General features: G+C 36.5%; 1 protein-coding gene across 2 annotated transcripts in view; it reads left to right on the top strand.

Moving 5' to 3' along the window:
- The first annotated feature begins 372 nt into the window (after nucleotides 1–372).
- The window catches only part of LOC107697750 (RNA polymerase II-associated protein 1-like), a 43,024-nt gene continuing 28,367 nt past the window's right edge, over nucleotides 373–15,029 (top strand). Inside the window, exons 1-20 of one of the 2 annotated variants that reach the window (XM_016498591.1) lie at nucleotides 373–613; nucleotides 649–911; nucleotides 1,074–1,222; nucleotides 1,309–1,401; nucleotides 1,484–1,670; nucleotides 1,749–1,907; nucleotides 4,634–4,858; nucleotides 5,532–5,647; nucleotides 6,934–7,032; nucleotides 7,171–7,272; nucleotides 7,588–7,755; nucleotides 7,846–8,025; nucleotides 9,583–9,717; nucleotides 10,721–10,891; nucleotides 11,258–11,415; nucleotides 11,539–11,709; nucleotides 12,795–12,990; nucleotides 13,579–13,688; nucleotides 14,265–14,460; nucleotides 14,537–14,683. In XM_016498591.1, the coding sequence (XP_016354077.1) occupies nucleotides 728–911; nucleotides 1,074–1,222; nucleotides 1,309–1,401; nucleotides 1,484–1,670; nucleotides 1,749–1,907; nucleotides 4,634–4,858; nucleotides 5,532–5,647; nucleotides 6,934–7,032; nucleotides 7,171–7,272; nucleotides 7,588–7,755; nucleotides 7,846–8,025; nucleotides 9,583–9,717; nucleotides 10,721–10,891; nucleotides 11,258–11,415; nucleotides 11,539–11,709; nucleotides 12,795–12,990; nucleotides 13,579–13,688; nucleotides 14,265–14,460; nucleotides 14,537–14,683 (2,946 nt within the window). In that variant the 5' untranslated portion in view covers nucleotides 373–613; nucleotides 649–727. Of the gene's footprint in view, nucleotides 912–1,073; nucleotides 1,223–1,308; nucleotides 1,402–1,483; nucleotides 1,671–1,748; nucleotides 1,908–4,633; nucleotides 4,859–5,531; nucleotides 5,648–6,933; nucleotides 7,033–7,170; nucleotides 7,273–7,587; nucleotides 7,756–7,845; nucleotides 8,026–9,582; nucleotides 9,718–10,720; nucleotides 10,892–11,257; nucleotides 11,416–11,538; nucleotides 11,710–12,794; nucleotides 12,991–13,578; nucleotides 13,689–14,264; nucleotides 14,461–14,536; nucleotides 14,684–15,029 lie in introns of both variants that reach the window. The other variant, XM_016498590.1, reaches the window with a different exon arrangement.

Here is a 15,029-nt window from a genome sequence, read left to right as displayed (position 1 = left end):
TGCATTTTAAGACAATATCTCTCTAATAAAGCTTCTCTTAGGATATTCTTGTTCAAATATAATTTCTGTTATCCTTTATATCGAGCCTCTTCGTCGTTGATATATTTATAAAATTATATGTATTATTTAATATTTTTAATATAAAATAAATTAATATTATAGTATATTTTAATATAATACAATTTCGACGATAGAAAAGGGAAAATAAAATAAGGTTCTAGTAATGTAAATAAAAAGAAAATTAAGAATATATAATAAAACTAAATGCATTATTTTGTGTTATATTATATATTTATATAATTTAATAACGATGCAATCTTTTATGTAAAAAATAAAAAGCTCTTAAACCGAAAGGCTTTTATTTTGTAATGGCTACACATAATAACCCGGAACTGAAGTCACGTCTGTAAACTCTACATGTGTTGGTTGTGGCTGTGCGTTTAGTGTACATATTCAGTCAAATAGCTGATAGATGACCTAACTGGATTTACAATAAAGGAATATTTCCATCATTGCTGTGCTGATCACGGGCTGATTATTAATACTATTAGAAACTTGCTGGAAATGTGCATATTATCCTCTGCAAGCCAACAAGAAAACTTTCAGACTGTCAGTCAGTGAAGTACAAGATGAAATGGCAAATTTGAGAGCTAAATCTTGAATCATTATTATTTCTGACAGTCTCCTCCGAACCATTAGACGCCCTTGTGTTAATTCGGGAGCTGGGATGTTGCGGCGTCCCAAGCCCACGGACAGCGAGGCGGATCTGCTCCGGGAGCAGCAGGAGCTTCTGGCGGCGGGCGGTCAGTCCACTGTCGCTGTAGTGAAGCGCCCTGATAAACGCAGAGGAGACGCTGCCGCAGCTGATGCACAGGATCAGAGAAACCAGAGAGATGTTGTGACTATAGAAGGTAGGTTAGAAATTTCTGAACGTTCTGTCAGTTATCTTTAAACATTTCTTTCTTGAACAAATTTAATGATGAGTTTCATTAGACCTGCTTAAATAAGATCAGGCTGATATAAAACAAACTTATATTAACTTTGTACTGAAATTATTTCATCTGCACCTTCAGATCTTCCAGATGAGCTTCCCTCCTTGACCCCTGCACCTCCAAAGAAGTCACGCTTCAAACAGGAGCGGGTGCGTTTTGAAGATGAGGACCCAGGAGAGCGACTGGACAGACATGATACCCACATCAGTGCTGTCCTATCTAGAATCATTGTGAGTCACATTTATTACAGTGTGCCTGTTGTTTGACTGAATGTCAACATGCCAGTGCCATGCTTATTGTTTATGTCTTCCTAAAGGAGAGGGACACGAGTGCAGTACCTGTGTCGCTCCCGTGTATCACAGGCGCTGCTTTCCCTAAAGTCTTACATAGATCTGTAATGGGAAGTGAGGTGAGCAAATATTATACATGCATACAAATCCCTCCCAGCATGTTTGTTTCTCTGAAGTTTCTGTATTTCTCACTGCGCTTAGGGGCAGGAAAGAGCTCCTAAAGGAAGAAAAAGTATTTTTGCACGTCAAATTGCAGCACAAAGGGCTAAGGAAGATGTTCAGTCTTTAAATTGTTCAGAGACTAGAGATCAGTCTTCTGCATCTAGACATGTGAGCTTCTCACCATTGCAGAATATGGAGACTGAGCGACCTGAGTCAAATGTAATGGGTAAGTGCTGTCACATTCCACAAAGTTTTTCATGGTTAACTAAAGCATGCTTGATTTCTGATTGGGCTTCTGTTACAGACCGTGTTGGTGGCCCTGTGCTACTTACGGGTCAAGGACTTGGGATTGCAAATAGTGGCATGGAGACAATGAAAATCCATGAGGAGAATCAGACAAAGTTGCAGGCGATGTCCCAGAGTGAGATCCTGGAGGAACAGAGGAAGCTGCTGGCACAGCTTGGTAAGCTCGATATCTTTCACTGACACTTCTTCACTTGATGCAAACCCTGGAACAACATACAGAACTACCAAATTTTGCTATAAGTTTGATTGCAACATATAATAATTGCTGTTAATAGTGTTCATCGTCTGTTTGATTACGTCTTTAATTAATCCTTTAATTGATTTTCCGTACATTTCTGCCATATGTACATTAACTGACATAGTCACCACTGATAAGCTACTACAAAATATATTGTTGAAACTTAATTTTCTGTAAAGCTGCTTTGCAACGATTTGTATCGTAAAAAGCGCTATACAAATAAACTTGAATTGAATTGAACTTCTAATGCCAAACATGAAACATCTTCAAATTTATATAAAAAATGTGATCTGTGTCAACAGCCCCCTACTCAGGTTATTGTAAGGAAAAATAATACTCTATACAAATATGTATTTGTTAGTTTGTGGGAAATATATTTATAACATGTGAAAGTGTGAATGAGTACTAGTCAGGTGAAATCACTATCATACTAATTAGGCCATGTCCACACGTACACGGGTATTTTTTTCCTCCTTCCATTTAAAAAAAAATCTCCGTCCACATGAAAACGCAAACGCATGCTATGAATCACTGTCAAGAGCATGCCAAACCAACAGGTGGCGATATAATCTCAACCGTAAAGCCATGTTGGCCAATCAGAAGCCTGAAAAAGTCTCCAGTAGGCGGAGATAACAGCGCAGGCGCAGACGTCACAAGCCAAAAAAAGTTTTTGAAAATCTTCACCCTGGCAGGCGTTTTAAAAAATGTTTGGTTTCAGTGAACTGGTGCTGCGTTTACGTGTGGACAAATGGCCTAATCGCGTAGAAAAAGCTGCAGTTTTAAAAATAACCGTGTTCGTGTGGACAGGGCCTTAGATTGTAAGAGCAGACTGATTGCTATAAAAGGAGGGAAGAAGGGCTTCCAATCATTGTATTTTTGTTAGCAATGGTTACCTCCAAAGAAACACGTGCAGCATCATCGCTTTGCATCAAAATGGCCTCACATGCAAGGAAATTGCTACAAAGAATATTGCACCTGAAAGAACCATTTACCGGATCATCAAGAACTTCAAGGAGAGAGGTTCGACTGCAGTGAAGAAGTCTTCAGGACGTCCCAGAGTGTCCAGCAAGCGCCAGGACCGTCTCCTCCCGAGGAGTCAGCTACAGAATCGTGTCACCAGCAGTGCACAGCTTGCTCAGGAATGGCAGCAGGTTCCATGAGCAATTTGGTGATGATATGTGCATTTTCCAGCATGATGGAGCACCATGTCGCAAAGCAAGAGTGATAAAGAAGTGGCTCGAAGATCATTACATTCAAATTTTGGATCCATGGCCAGGCAACTCCCCGGATCTCAGAGGAGCTGTGGTCAGTCCTCAAAAGGCAAGTGGACAAGCAGAAGCCCACAAATTGTGATCAACTCCGAGAACTAATAAGGCAAGAATGGATTGCCCTCAGTCAGGATTTGGCCCACAAGCTAATATCCAGCATGCCAGAGCGAATTGCAGAGGTTATGAAGAACAAGGGTCAACACTGTAAATATTGACTCATTATATTTTTTTGCTAATAAAAGACTTTAAAACTCTGTTTTTCAGTATACCATAGAAACATGTGGAAAAATAATCTACAAATACTGAAGCAGCAAACTTCGCAAAACACAAAATTTATGTCACTGCCAAAACTTTTGGCCATCCCTGTACATGTATTATTTGGTCCCTAACAAGCTAGTCTTCTGAATTATTATAATGTGCAACCGTTGTATTTGCAAACCCATTCTAGCATAGTAATTGTATAAATTATATTTAATTTTGATGCACGCTACCATTCAAAAGTTTGGGGTCATTAAGATTTCTTTAAAGAAATTAATATATTTATTCAGCAAGGATGCTTTAAATTGATCTAAATTGATAGTAAAGACATTTATAATGTTAAAATAGATTTTAATTTCAAATAAAATAATGTTTTGAACTTTCGATTTGTCAAAGATTCCTGAAAAAAGATATCAGTTTCCACAAAAGTATTAAGCAGCACAACTGTTTACAACATTGATAATAATAAGAAATATTTGAGCACCAAACCAGCATATTATAAAGAATTCTAAAGGGTCATGTGTCACCAGAGACAGTAATGGCTTCTGAAAATTTAAATTGTAATAAAATTTTACATCATTACAGTTTTATTGTATTTTTGATCAAATAAATGCAGTATTGGTGTACATAAGACTTTAAAGGGATAGTTCACCTAAAAATGAAAATTCTGTCATTAATTACTCACCCTCATGTCATTCCAAACCCGCAAGACCAAACATATCTTAATTTGTGTTCCGAAGATGAACGAAGGTCTTATGGGTTTGGAATGACCTTTAAAAAAACTATCCCTTTAAAAAAACATTAAAAAATTCTACTGACACCAAACTTTTGATCGGTAGATATATTTAATATTTGTTGCTAAGAAATATCCCATATTTTAGCAGGGTTGCAAACCTCATATAAAATAAATATTTAATTTAAAGTGTCCATAATTTGACCTCCTGAGCTTGATTGCAGTTTTCTGAAGTTTAAGAAGCCTTCACTGACCATTTTGTTAACATTTTGTGTTGTTGATTTTATTTTTTATTTATATCTTCATTTTTAGACCTAATTTGTGGAACATGCCTTTTGTAACTGACATTTTGTTCACTTCGCCCTCATGTTGTTATTTTATATCAGGCCCTAGATTAGTAGACTTCGTGAGATCTCGAAAGGCACAGAGAACCCCAGGATCTGAGTCAGCGTCTGGTCCTGTGCAAAGAGAAGACTTCCTGAATGAACCTCTGCCTAACAGCACGTCTCCACAGTTAGACCACACAATAAAAGCTCAGGAGTCTCAGAGGGATACCATGGAGGATGATGAGGAAGATGAGAATCAGCTTGTAGCTCAACCTCCAATTACAGGTAAGTGAGTTCAGAGCTTGTTTGGCAGAGACAGATCACATCATCTACCACTGCATGGTGAATAAATGTTGTAAAAATGTTATTACACACACAGTCAACCTACGTATTTGAGATTTATTTGACACATACTACTCAGTATTACAGCATTGCTTTAGTTTCATGAAGAAAGCTGAATGGGGACTTTGGACTGGTCTGCATGCATACAGCATTAGAAAGTAAAGCTAATGTACCGGATGTGGTCTTCTCAATCTTGTCAGCACAAGCTGGATGGTTTCCAGTTCGTTATTCACTCTCGGCTTGGAACTCACCACGCATATTCAGGACTGTACACTTTGCAGATCTGTCCAGCTAAGCTGTGAGGCCAGCATGCTAAGGCAGATGCATCAATTTCAATTAGACTGATTAGAGCAGAGTTAGCTAGAGCAAGCACCAATTTGTTTTAAGGTAATAGAGATAAGAGGAACTCACTGACGTTTATGGATGAAGCACATCAGGGGTTACTGTTCAGAGAACAGTCCTTCCGTAGTTGCACTGCTGTCAGCATGTGGTGCTGTGTATGTCAATATACATGGGAACTGGAATAGGCTGTTAAACTAACTGAAAGTCTAGTGTTTTTTGTTGCTCTCTGTTACTATTAATCATTTGTAATATTGGTGTTATTTATTATTTACAGAGGAGGAGCTGCCAATCAAGCCTCAAAAGGAATGGCTTCACATGGACAAGGTGGAGCCAGAAAAACTGGAATGGACAAGAGACCTTCCTGCACCCAGGGAGCAGAGCACCAATAAGGTACAAACCACTAAATCTTAGGAGTTGTTTTATTTAGTTGTGCTTGTTAAGGCAAGCATCAGTAGAACTTGTTTTTTTAAAACCCCCAAAATGGCACATACTGTAACTAATACTGCATTGTTTGTGCTACAGACATGAATTATACTTCAAATTATTCGGCTTCTCACAATTATGTAAAAATATCCCATACAACTTACTTAGGGTGGGGGATATGACCAGAATCATATATCATGGTATGAGGTGTTTTATTTCACAGTAATGAGATATATCACAATATAGTTATTTTTGCTTTAAATAAGGTCTTTATGATATCAAAAGTTTTGATGCCATAGAAATTTCATAATTGATGTCACGTGTCAATATCACAAAAACTAATACTAGCCTAAATAAAAAAAAAAACTCAAGCTCACTGACGACAGTCGGCGATTAAAAAAAAAAAAACGAACTACAAGCAAAAGGACAAAAAACTACAGTAGAACAAACAAATAAGAAATTGTACATACATTGTATAAAATAATCAAATTCATAAAAACACTGCATATTCATCACTGTCAATTAAATATATATTTCTTCTTATTAAAGTTACAAAAGTCATTTAGTCAAAAGCAGTGAGAGATTTTCTCTTTTGTTGTTTGATTAACATGAATGACAGACAGCAGGGATATTAGACTGCTGTCACTTTAAGAGCTGCCCTGATCCAATATACTGTTACACAGTTTCTTTCTCAGCTGTTTGCTTTCACTTAAGACCTACTGTGTTTACGAGGATACTTGCAAAGACGGGCATTTTGACAAGTGTGTCTGTGTATTTAACCGTTCAAGGCCTATAAAGCAGCAAATATAACTTCCTATAAATATAACAAGGCCTGTAAAGCAGTTCAATACTTCCACGCTCTGAGCACGTACAAACCAATAAGTTTTCGTGATCACGTAGCACAGCAACATCACGTGAGCGTGTAACCATGATAGAAAGATAGTCCAAAATCTCTACCGGTTGACAAATTTCTGCCGGTATATCGCCCACCCTTACAACTGACATTGCTGCATGCATGCAAAATGATTGGAGAAGTCTGGCATACATCACCAGAGAGAAGTCTGTCATCTCATTGGAAGATCAAGTTATAACATTTTGAACAAAAATTACAAGGTCAAAACTAAATTGAAAAAGTGAAACATGCATGAAGCAAGATCTACAACATTCATTTAGAAAATATGGTGACATTTCCTTTTGTACTGACTTTAAAAATGCTATTCTATGTTCTTGTTTGCATGAATGCTTTATTAAAGGCTATGCAAGCACGTTTTGATTTTACTGGCACTCTCATCCCATCCACCAAAGACTTGCCCACCCATTTAGGCTTGCATCACCATGGAGAGGAGCCAGAGGTGAGTAGGTTCAGCTAAATTCTAGAACTGATGCCAGTACTTCTTTTAAAAGGTGTTTGTGTTAGTCAAATGCAGGCGTGTGTAGTTGTTGTATATGTGTAATACTAACTATAATTTTCTCTCTCTCCTCTGTTCCAGCTGGCTGGCTACTCGCTGCAAGAGCTTTTCCTCCTCTCTCGCAGTCAGCTGAACCAACAGCGCAATCTGGCCGTCAGCACTCTCGCTAATGTCCTGGCCAAAGTAAACAAACATTTCAAAATTAAAACAAAAGTTCATTGAGTTGCTGTGAAAAGCTATTATATTTCTTGTAGATTTGAGTCCACAAAGATGGTATTATGAGAGAGTAAATGCTGGATCCTCTTAAAGATGCACATCTATCTATCTGTCTGTCTGGGTTAAGACATATATATCCACGCTTTTTCATTGCTAATTATTTACTGCTTGTCTTTAGTAAATCATGACTTGATTTTTAATGCCAAAAGAGGGTTTGTGGCTGTTTCTTTCTGTTTCTGTAGATTTGTCTCTTATAAACACTGTACACGTGTTCTCCATCAGGCCCGGGCTGGTGAGTACATTTCCTCTCTGAAGGGCAGCGTCTTGTCTTCTTTACTGGATGCTGGAGTCCTCTTTCTTCTGCGGTTCTCCCTGGATGACACTGTGGAGGGTGTGATGTCAGCAGCTGTGCATGCCTTGCGAGCTCTGCTGGTTTCATCTGACGATGAAGTAAGAGACAATCATCTTGCATATCGTTTATGCACTTTTGCCACAAGAAGTTACAAGTAACCACAACATTTCTGATTTGTCTCATCCTAGGAGTGCTTGGATAATGCTTTCTCATGGCTGCTCGGGATGGCAACCTTTCCTTTACTGCCCACTGCTCAGGAGGATGAGGACGAGGATGATGAAGGCTTGGATGAGACCATGAAAGAAACTACTAAAGAGAAAGAAGAAAAAAAAACAGATCATGATGTTGCTAGGCAGGATGTTGTCAAGGTAACTGGGGTCTAAAGCCGAGAACACACTACACGACTGTCAGGTCGATTATGAATGGATTGGTCTTGATGGCGGATCGTGCCCAGTCGGACCGGGTCTGTTCCAGTTGGGTTCAGTTGCTGTTTACAGTCGGCAGAAAAAGTCGCATAGTGTGTGGTATCTAAAGATTATAATCTTAGAATTAAAGAACCAGTCGTTTTCACAAAGATTTTTTTAAACATGTTTAATATTTGCGATTGACACCAGCGATTGCAGCTATACAGAGCAGATGCGTTCACTGTCAAACATCATTCAGCATTCGTTTTGTAATTTTGTCATATTTTTTTCTTGATTACAAGAAAAATCTCGATAGTTCTTGTTGTTATTTCTTTCTTGACTTTCTTTTAATTCGTTAACACTGCAAATTAAATGGTTTCGTTTTCTCTGCAGTCGAAGAAAATTATAGCCTAAATTATGCCAGTGATTGCTCTAATTTGAAAGATTATCAATAATTATTTTATTTCGATCTGCAGTCTAATAAAAGTTAAGAAAAAATTGAATTAGCCTATAGGCCTATCTACAGGCTATTTCTATTTTTTCTCAACTTTTAACTTCTTCAAATTTGTTATGAAGAATTTTAAATCAACTTCATAACAAATAGGCTAGGGCGGCTAACGAATTTTCTTCATAACGAATATAGGAACGAATAGCCTAAATCATAAATCACGAATATGACGAAATAAAATTATTCTATAAATATATTAATTATATATAATAGTTTTGTGTCAAATGGATGGGGAAATTAGAGTGCCTTGAATTTATTAAGTGATGTTTTATTTCGTTCTAACCGGTAGCCAAACTCGAGTAGCCTAATGTAACGAAAAAAATTTTACCTACCTTTTTTACTTAGAACCAATTCATTTTTAATCCCTGATTTTAGACATACATGAGATAATTAATAAACTGTTGCTGGACTAAACGTTTAAAAATAGGCTAGAAATTTTATAATTAAGGGAATTAAACATAGACCTAGGCATTTGAAAATACATAATGAAATGTGTCTACTCACTCAATAATTCCAAAAAAGAAAGAGGAGCATCGGACTTAATGCAAAACATATTCGAAACACATTGCTGTGACATTTATTAGGATCACCAACATAGCAGAAAAAAAACTAATGTTTTCTGTTAAATTAAGCACATAAGAAAAGTAAAACAGACCTTAATGTTTCAATAGGTAAAAGCGCACCGGTGTTGTCCTCAGTGTTGTGGGGCGAGAGCTGAGGTTTTTGCGAGTTGTATTTTGTTTTTTTGTTTGGCAGAATTTGTCCAGTCGTGACGCGCCAGTCGTTAAGTGTGTTGTGTAGTGGAGTGACTCAGTCATTAGGTTTGTGCTCCTTTTCGATTGTCAAAGACTCAAATCTGTTCCAGTCGATGGAAACAGTCATTAAGTGTGTTGAGGTCAGTCTTAGAATGTTTCAGCTAGTCATGTAGTGTGTCCCCAGCTTTAGATTGCTCTCTTTCTGTAAAGTTAGTTGCTGCTTATGCAGAATTACTGAAATTTCTGTGTTGCCATCAGGGCTTTCTGAAGATGCAGGGTCTTCCTCGGCTGCGGTATATCCTGGAGGTGGTGCGGCCCTCACCCCGGGTTGTTCTTGATATTCTGGAGGTTCTGATCCGAATCGCTCGCCACTCGACTACTGCAGCAACACAGGTAGCTGAATTCTGAACCAGTGTTATTTTATACCCTAGTAAGACAATAATATATTTAAAATATATTTAAGTATATTTCAAGTCTATTAACATATTTACTGACATATCTCTTGAGACTTGATATAAAAATGATAATTTTACTTTATTTGGAGTACTACTTGTGCACAATGTACATTTCTTAATATTAAGCCTAAAATATGTTTTAATGTCACCATTTAAGAGGATTGTATGATCTTTGAAATACAGGGCATTTAAAGTGTACCTGAAGTGTACTTGCAATTGTTCCACTTTAGCACAATCAAATATACTTCAGTATATCTTTAGTTGGACTTCAGCACTACTTCTGCACAATTAAAGTGCATTAAGTACAAAATTAGTTGTTCCAATTTAGCAGATGTTAAGTATACCAGTTTAGGACACCAAAAGTACAATAGCAGGGTATTTTTATTAAGTACATAAATATGTAAATGTATTTGTAGTATACTCAGCATGAAATAAATATATTTCAAATATATTTCAGTGTGTATATATATATACATATATATAAATATATAAATATAATATTCTGTTATGTATTTATTAATATTTTGGATTCACTTTTATTTTCATTTTCATTTTAGTAACATTATAATGTGCTGTTGTCATTTTCATTTATTTATTTTTTTATATTATTTTAATTTCCGTTTTAGTAAGTTTAGTACTTCAACTTAAGCTTCTCCATTTCTGTTAGTTGCCAATGCAACATCTTTTTTTATCTAATATTCATGCTTTATTTTATTTCAGCTTTATTTTAATTACTGAAAATGATTATTAATAGTTTTAGTTTTAGTTAACAATAATAACACTGTTCTGAATCCTCTGCACTTTGCTATTACCTTATGATCTGAACTTCACTGCTACATTGTGTTTTTACTTTAGATTTGGACTAATGATACAATTTACACATTGTTTGCACAAATATTTCTGTTGTTTTTCATTAAAATTCAAACCTTTTTCTCGGTCAGATCCTGGACTGTCCGCGGCTAATGAACACTGTGATTGCTGAGTTTCTTCCCTGCTCCTGGGCTCCTGCCACCTCACAGGCTCCATCCTCTTTGTATGGGCTCCCTGTTGCCTTGGCAATGAAGCTGCTTCGTGTTTTAGCAAGTGCTGGGAGGCATGCTTGTGCTAGAATAGTAAGTATCCACTAAATTGTGTAGGTTAACAGTGTCAAGCACCCACTACTTGTGAATAATTATAATACTTATTGCAAAATTGACAGGTCTCCCACCCACTTTAGTAAATGAGTATGATGCTTATTAAAACAAGTGACAGGTCTCCTACTCAGATGTCAAACCATATTGTTGTGCTGAAATATGAATATATATAGTCTTGCTGTGGGCTACTATGCTTTATTGATGTCAAATATTAATAATTTGGTTAATTAAAGTGGAAAATTAAAGTAAAACTTCCTTAAGGGTGTTCTTATACTCTAAAATTGTACATTTTAGTATATACTATCTGAAAGTCAAGCTTGGCTGTAATTAGTCTGTGTGTCTTAGCTTAACTCTCTAGGAGGGAAGGAGGTTTTGTCACGTTTTGTGGTTGTGGAACCATCAGAGATGTTGCTGGAAGCAGGTGAAGCTCTTCGCTGCAGTACAGAGGTGCTGAGGCTGTTCGCAGTGGCTGCCAGCTACGGACAGGCTTGCAATCTGTACACGTGAGGAGGACCAGCAACTTTACACTTTAAAATACAGTGCAAATTGTGAATATACAGATGTTTGGGAATGTATTCAAAGCATGTGATTGTAGTGACGGACGGTGAGTGTGTGCTTCATTCCAGGGACCTGTATCCTGTGCTGGTGAAGAGGTTGCAGGCTGGGAACTGGCGGTGTGCTTCATCTGAGGCTGTGCTGCTTCTGGAGCTGGACCCAATCAGAGCTCTGCTCGTGCTGCTGACTCAGGTCACTCAAACGGCAGGATGCCATGAAGAACTGCAGAGAGACCTAGTCAGGTGAGACTACACTTTTACGATGTAACCATTGTAGCAAACAATGTCCAGATGTATCAACAATTGCACATTATATAAATAAAAAAAATTATTAAATGTTAATAGAGTGTATGTTTTTGATTGCTACTTTTGATAATTTAAGAAATATTTCAAAACTATTCATATACACTACCGTTCAAATGTTTATGGGTTGATAGGATTTTTTTTACGTTTTTGAAAGAATTCTCTTATTTTCACTGGATTTATTTGATTAAAATTTCAGTACTGTTGTGAAATATTATTACAATTTAAAATAACAATTTTCTATTTGAATACATTTTAAAATGAAATTAATTCCTGTGATTGCAAAGTTGCATTTTCAGCGTCATTGCTCCAGTCTTCAGTGTCACATGATCCTTCAGAAATCATTCTAATATGCTGATTTGCTGCTCAAGAAACATTTCTTATTATAATCCATGTTGAAAACAGTTCTGCTGCTTAATATTTTATTAATTACTGTAGAATATTAATAGATAGTTTAAAAGAACAGCATGCATTTGAAATATAAATCTTTTGTAAAATGATAAATGTCTTTACTGTTATATTATTAATAATGTTTATGAACATTAATAAATATTATTAAATCAGTTTTAGTGGAATATTCATTGACTGTCATGTTTCGAAATACATCATGCTAATAATACTAATAAAAACTGTATCATCACATTTTAATACAAATATTAAACTTAAGTATTTGTTACAAAAATGAATTAAAGATTATGTACTTACATTATACAGTATGTATATATTTAGCTATTTCATACATCCTGCTGGAACAAAAAGGAAAAGGAAAAGTGCACTAATTAAGCGATTTCATGGATTCCTTAAAAAAATAACTAGAAAGAGATTTTGAACTATTTTCTGTTTGATTAGGTTTTACAGTTTGTCAGGAACTGATTGACAGCTGTTAGAGTGTTTTAATTTTTATTAAGAGAAATATGTACCACCATAATTTATGTCTTGCTTTATTAATATTCATATTGCAGTTTCATTTGTGTGCTATAAATTTTGGATATGGCCTTGAGCTGATTCTCTGTGTGTATTGACAGTGCTCAGGGTGCAGAGTGTCCTCCACCTCCTCCGGTTGTGTGGAGTCATGTGACGGGTCTCCAGCCCACTGTCATTAGCTCTCTCAAGGGCTGTGTGAGAGCACTCGATGGCCCAGCTCAAATGTCAAGTGCTCTGATTCTGCTTCCATCCTACCTGCTCTACATGGAGGCGTATTATTCACAGCTCTGTGTACAAGTAGGTATTAATAAGAAAGAAATAAGCATCAAAGCCAGTGTCACACCAGAGCCCCTAAACAAGGTTATTTTAAAAACAGCCTGTTCTTCTGGAGGCATGTAAAATCTACCTGAAGCTTATATTTAGCCACTTTTATGTACAATCAATAAATGCATATGTTAGGACATCTGGATTTATTTATTGAATCAAAGTGGATAATCAGTGGCTTCTTTTAGGTCCAAACTGCCCTTCATTAAAGCTTCTGGTGTGATAAACACCACAATATGAACGATTATTCCACATTATTCAGCGCATTCAGTCAGATCCCTCAAGGCAAGATAATGCTGTCTGCACAAAATAGCTGCTGATAATGTATCTTCACAAAAAAGCATTTTAAATTTTTTTTTTTACACTGCTAGTAGAAATTGAGTGCCATTCACAGCCTTGCGTACTTTTTTCTTTCATATATTTATCCCTTTGGATTATATAAAAATGTAGTTGTGGTAACTTAAACTCTTAGCGCAAATGGGCCTAAAATTACAGATATTTAAAATAATTACCATCCTTTGCATATGTAATGTGAATGATCTGATCTGATTCCTTTGTCAGAGCTCTTTCCAGCCGGTACAGTGTCTACAGGAACTCGAGTCACTAACTTCAGACGTGCTTCTGCCACTGATATCCCATCAGGCCATGCAAAATATAACCAGCTGCTTTAGGTACAGTGAACTATTACTGAGATTTCATGAGATTAACTACATCTGTTACTATATATATATCCTATTAATTCATGTTTTTTTTAAACAAATCAGTTATTAACTTTTAGAAACCTATTGACCGATAGTTTCTGCATTAAGAGAATTAAACATATCCACAACAATATATACTGTAATATAATATAATATAATATAAAATTATAATGACTTTATTTGTGGTGTTACAGTGTACATACACAATAAAATTACTAATATATGACTGTTAGTTTTTCTTTACAGTTTACTTGTTTGCTTAAAGAATCAAGTAAAATATATTTCTTGAATTCTATTGGAGGTGACTCATTTTTTTAGAAGTTTAATTGTATGTTGTATTATTTTTGCCATTAATATAGTCATTGACGCTCATATGGGAAATAACTAACTAAATAAATAAATATAGGATAAGACTATGCTTATATTGTATGTTAGATCTAAGTAACTTGTAATTTAGTCTATAGTGATAATTTTGAGCCATACAAAAAGAACAGATATTGTATAATTGGAACATAATAGTGATTATGTTCTCTTCTCCTGCTGCAGGTCCAGCTCTATGATCTGTAACCCCGGGCTGAGTGCGGCTGGTGGGGAGGTCGTCTCCAGTCTGCCAGGTCTGGGCTGCTCGAGGATGAAGACCTCCAGCACAATAGCAGGGCCCAACTCCCCTCTGTCTCTCCCTACTGCCCTCCTGTACCTGCTGAACACCATCACCTCCATCCACAAAGGCTTACTAAAGAAGGTAAATTCCTTTTGATCTCGAAAAAAAGAGCTGAGATAAACTTGGTGGTAAATTTCTTTCTCTTGTCTCTCATCAGTTCAGTCCTCTCATCCTCTCGGACTCTGTACTGAGTTATCTGCGGTCTTGTATCGGAGCCATGCCCTCTGTTTCTCACATGAGTGCCTGGATTTCATGCCACGAGCACCACCTGCTGTATCTGCTGCTCAGACTGGCTCACAAGCTGGTAACTGCAACCTCTGCATTTAACAAATTTGCATACATTTTATGCATGTTTACACACACTCACATACATATATTTATATATAATTTAAATCATAATTGTAATTATTCTAAATAATTATTTAATGATTATATATATATATATATTAGTGATGCGCGGATGAGCTAAAACGTCACCCGAATCCGCAGCTTCAAATAAATTATCCACCCGCCAACCGCCCGCACCTGTATTTTTGTCCGATTTAGATAACCGCACCCGACCCACACCCGATCATCACATTAGGGTTCGTACGGTCATAAAAAACCTGGAAAAGTCATTGAACAGCAATTTCCAGGCCTAGAAAGTTTTG

This window comes from Sinocyclocheilus anshuiensis, unplaced genomic scaffold, assembly GCF_001515605.1.
Source record: "Sinocyclocheilus anshuiensis isolate Anshui unplaced genomic scaffold, SAMN03320099.WGS_v1.1 scaffold446, whole genome shotgun sequence".
NCBI lineage: Eukaryota > Metazoa > Chordata > Actinopteri > Cypriniformes > Cyprinidae > Sinocyclocheilus > Sinocyclocheilus anshuiensis.
The sequence above is the reverse complement of the archived record's forward strand: the minus strand, read 5'-3'. Positions and strand labels throughout refer to the sequence as shown.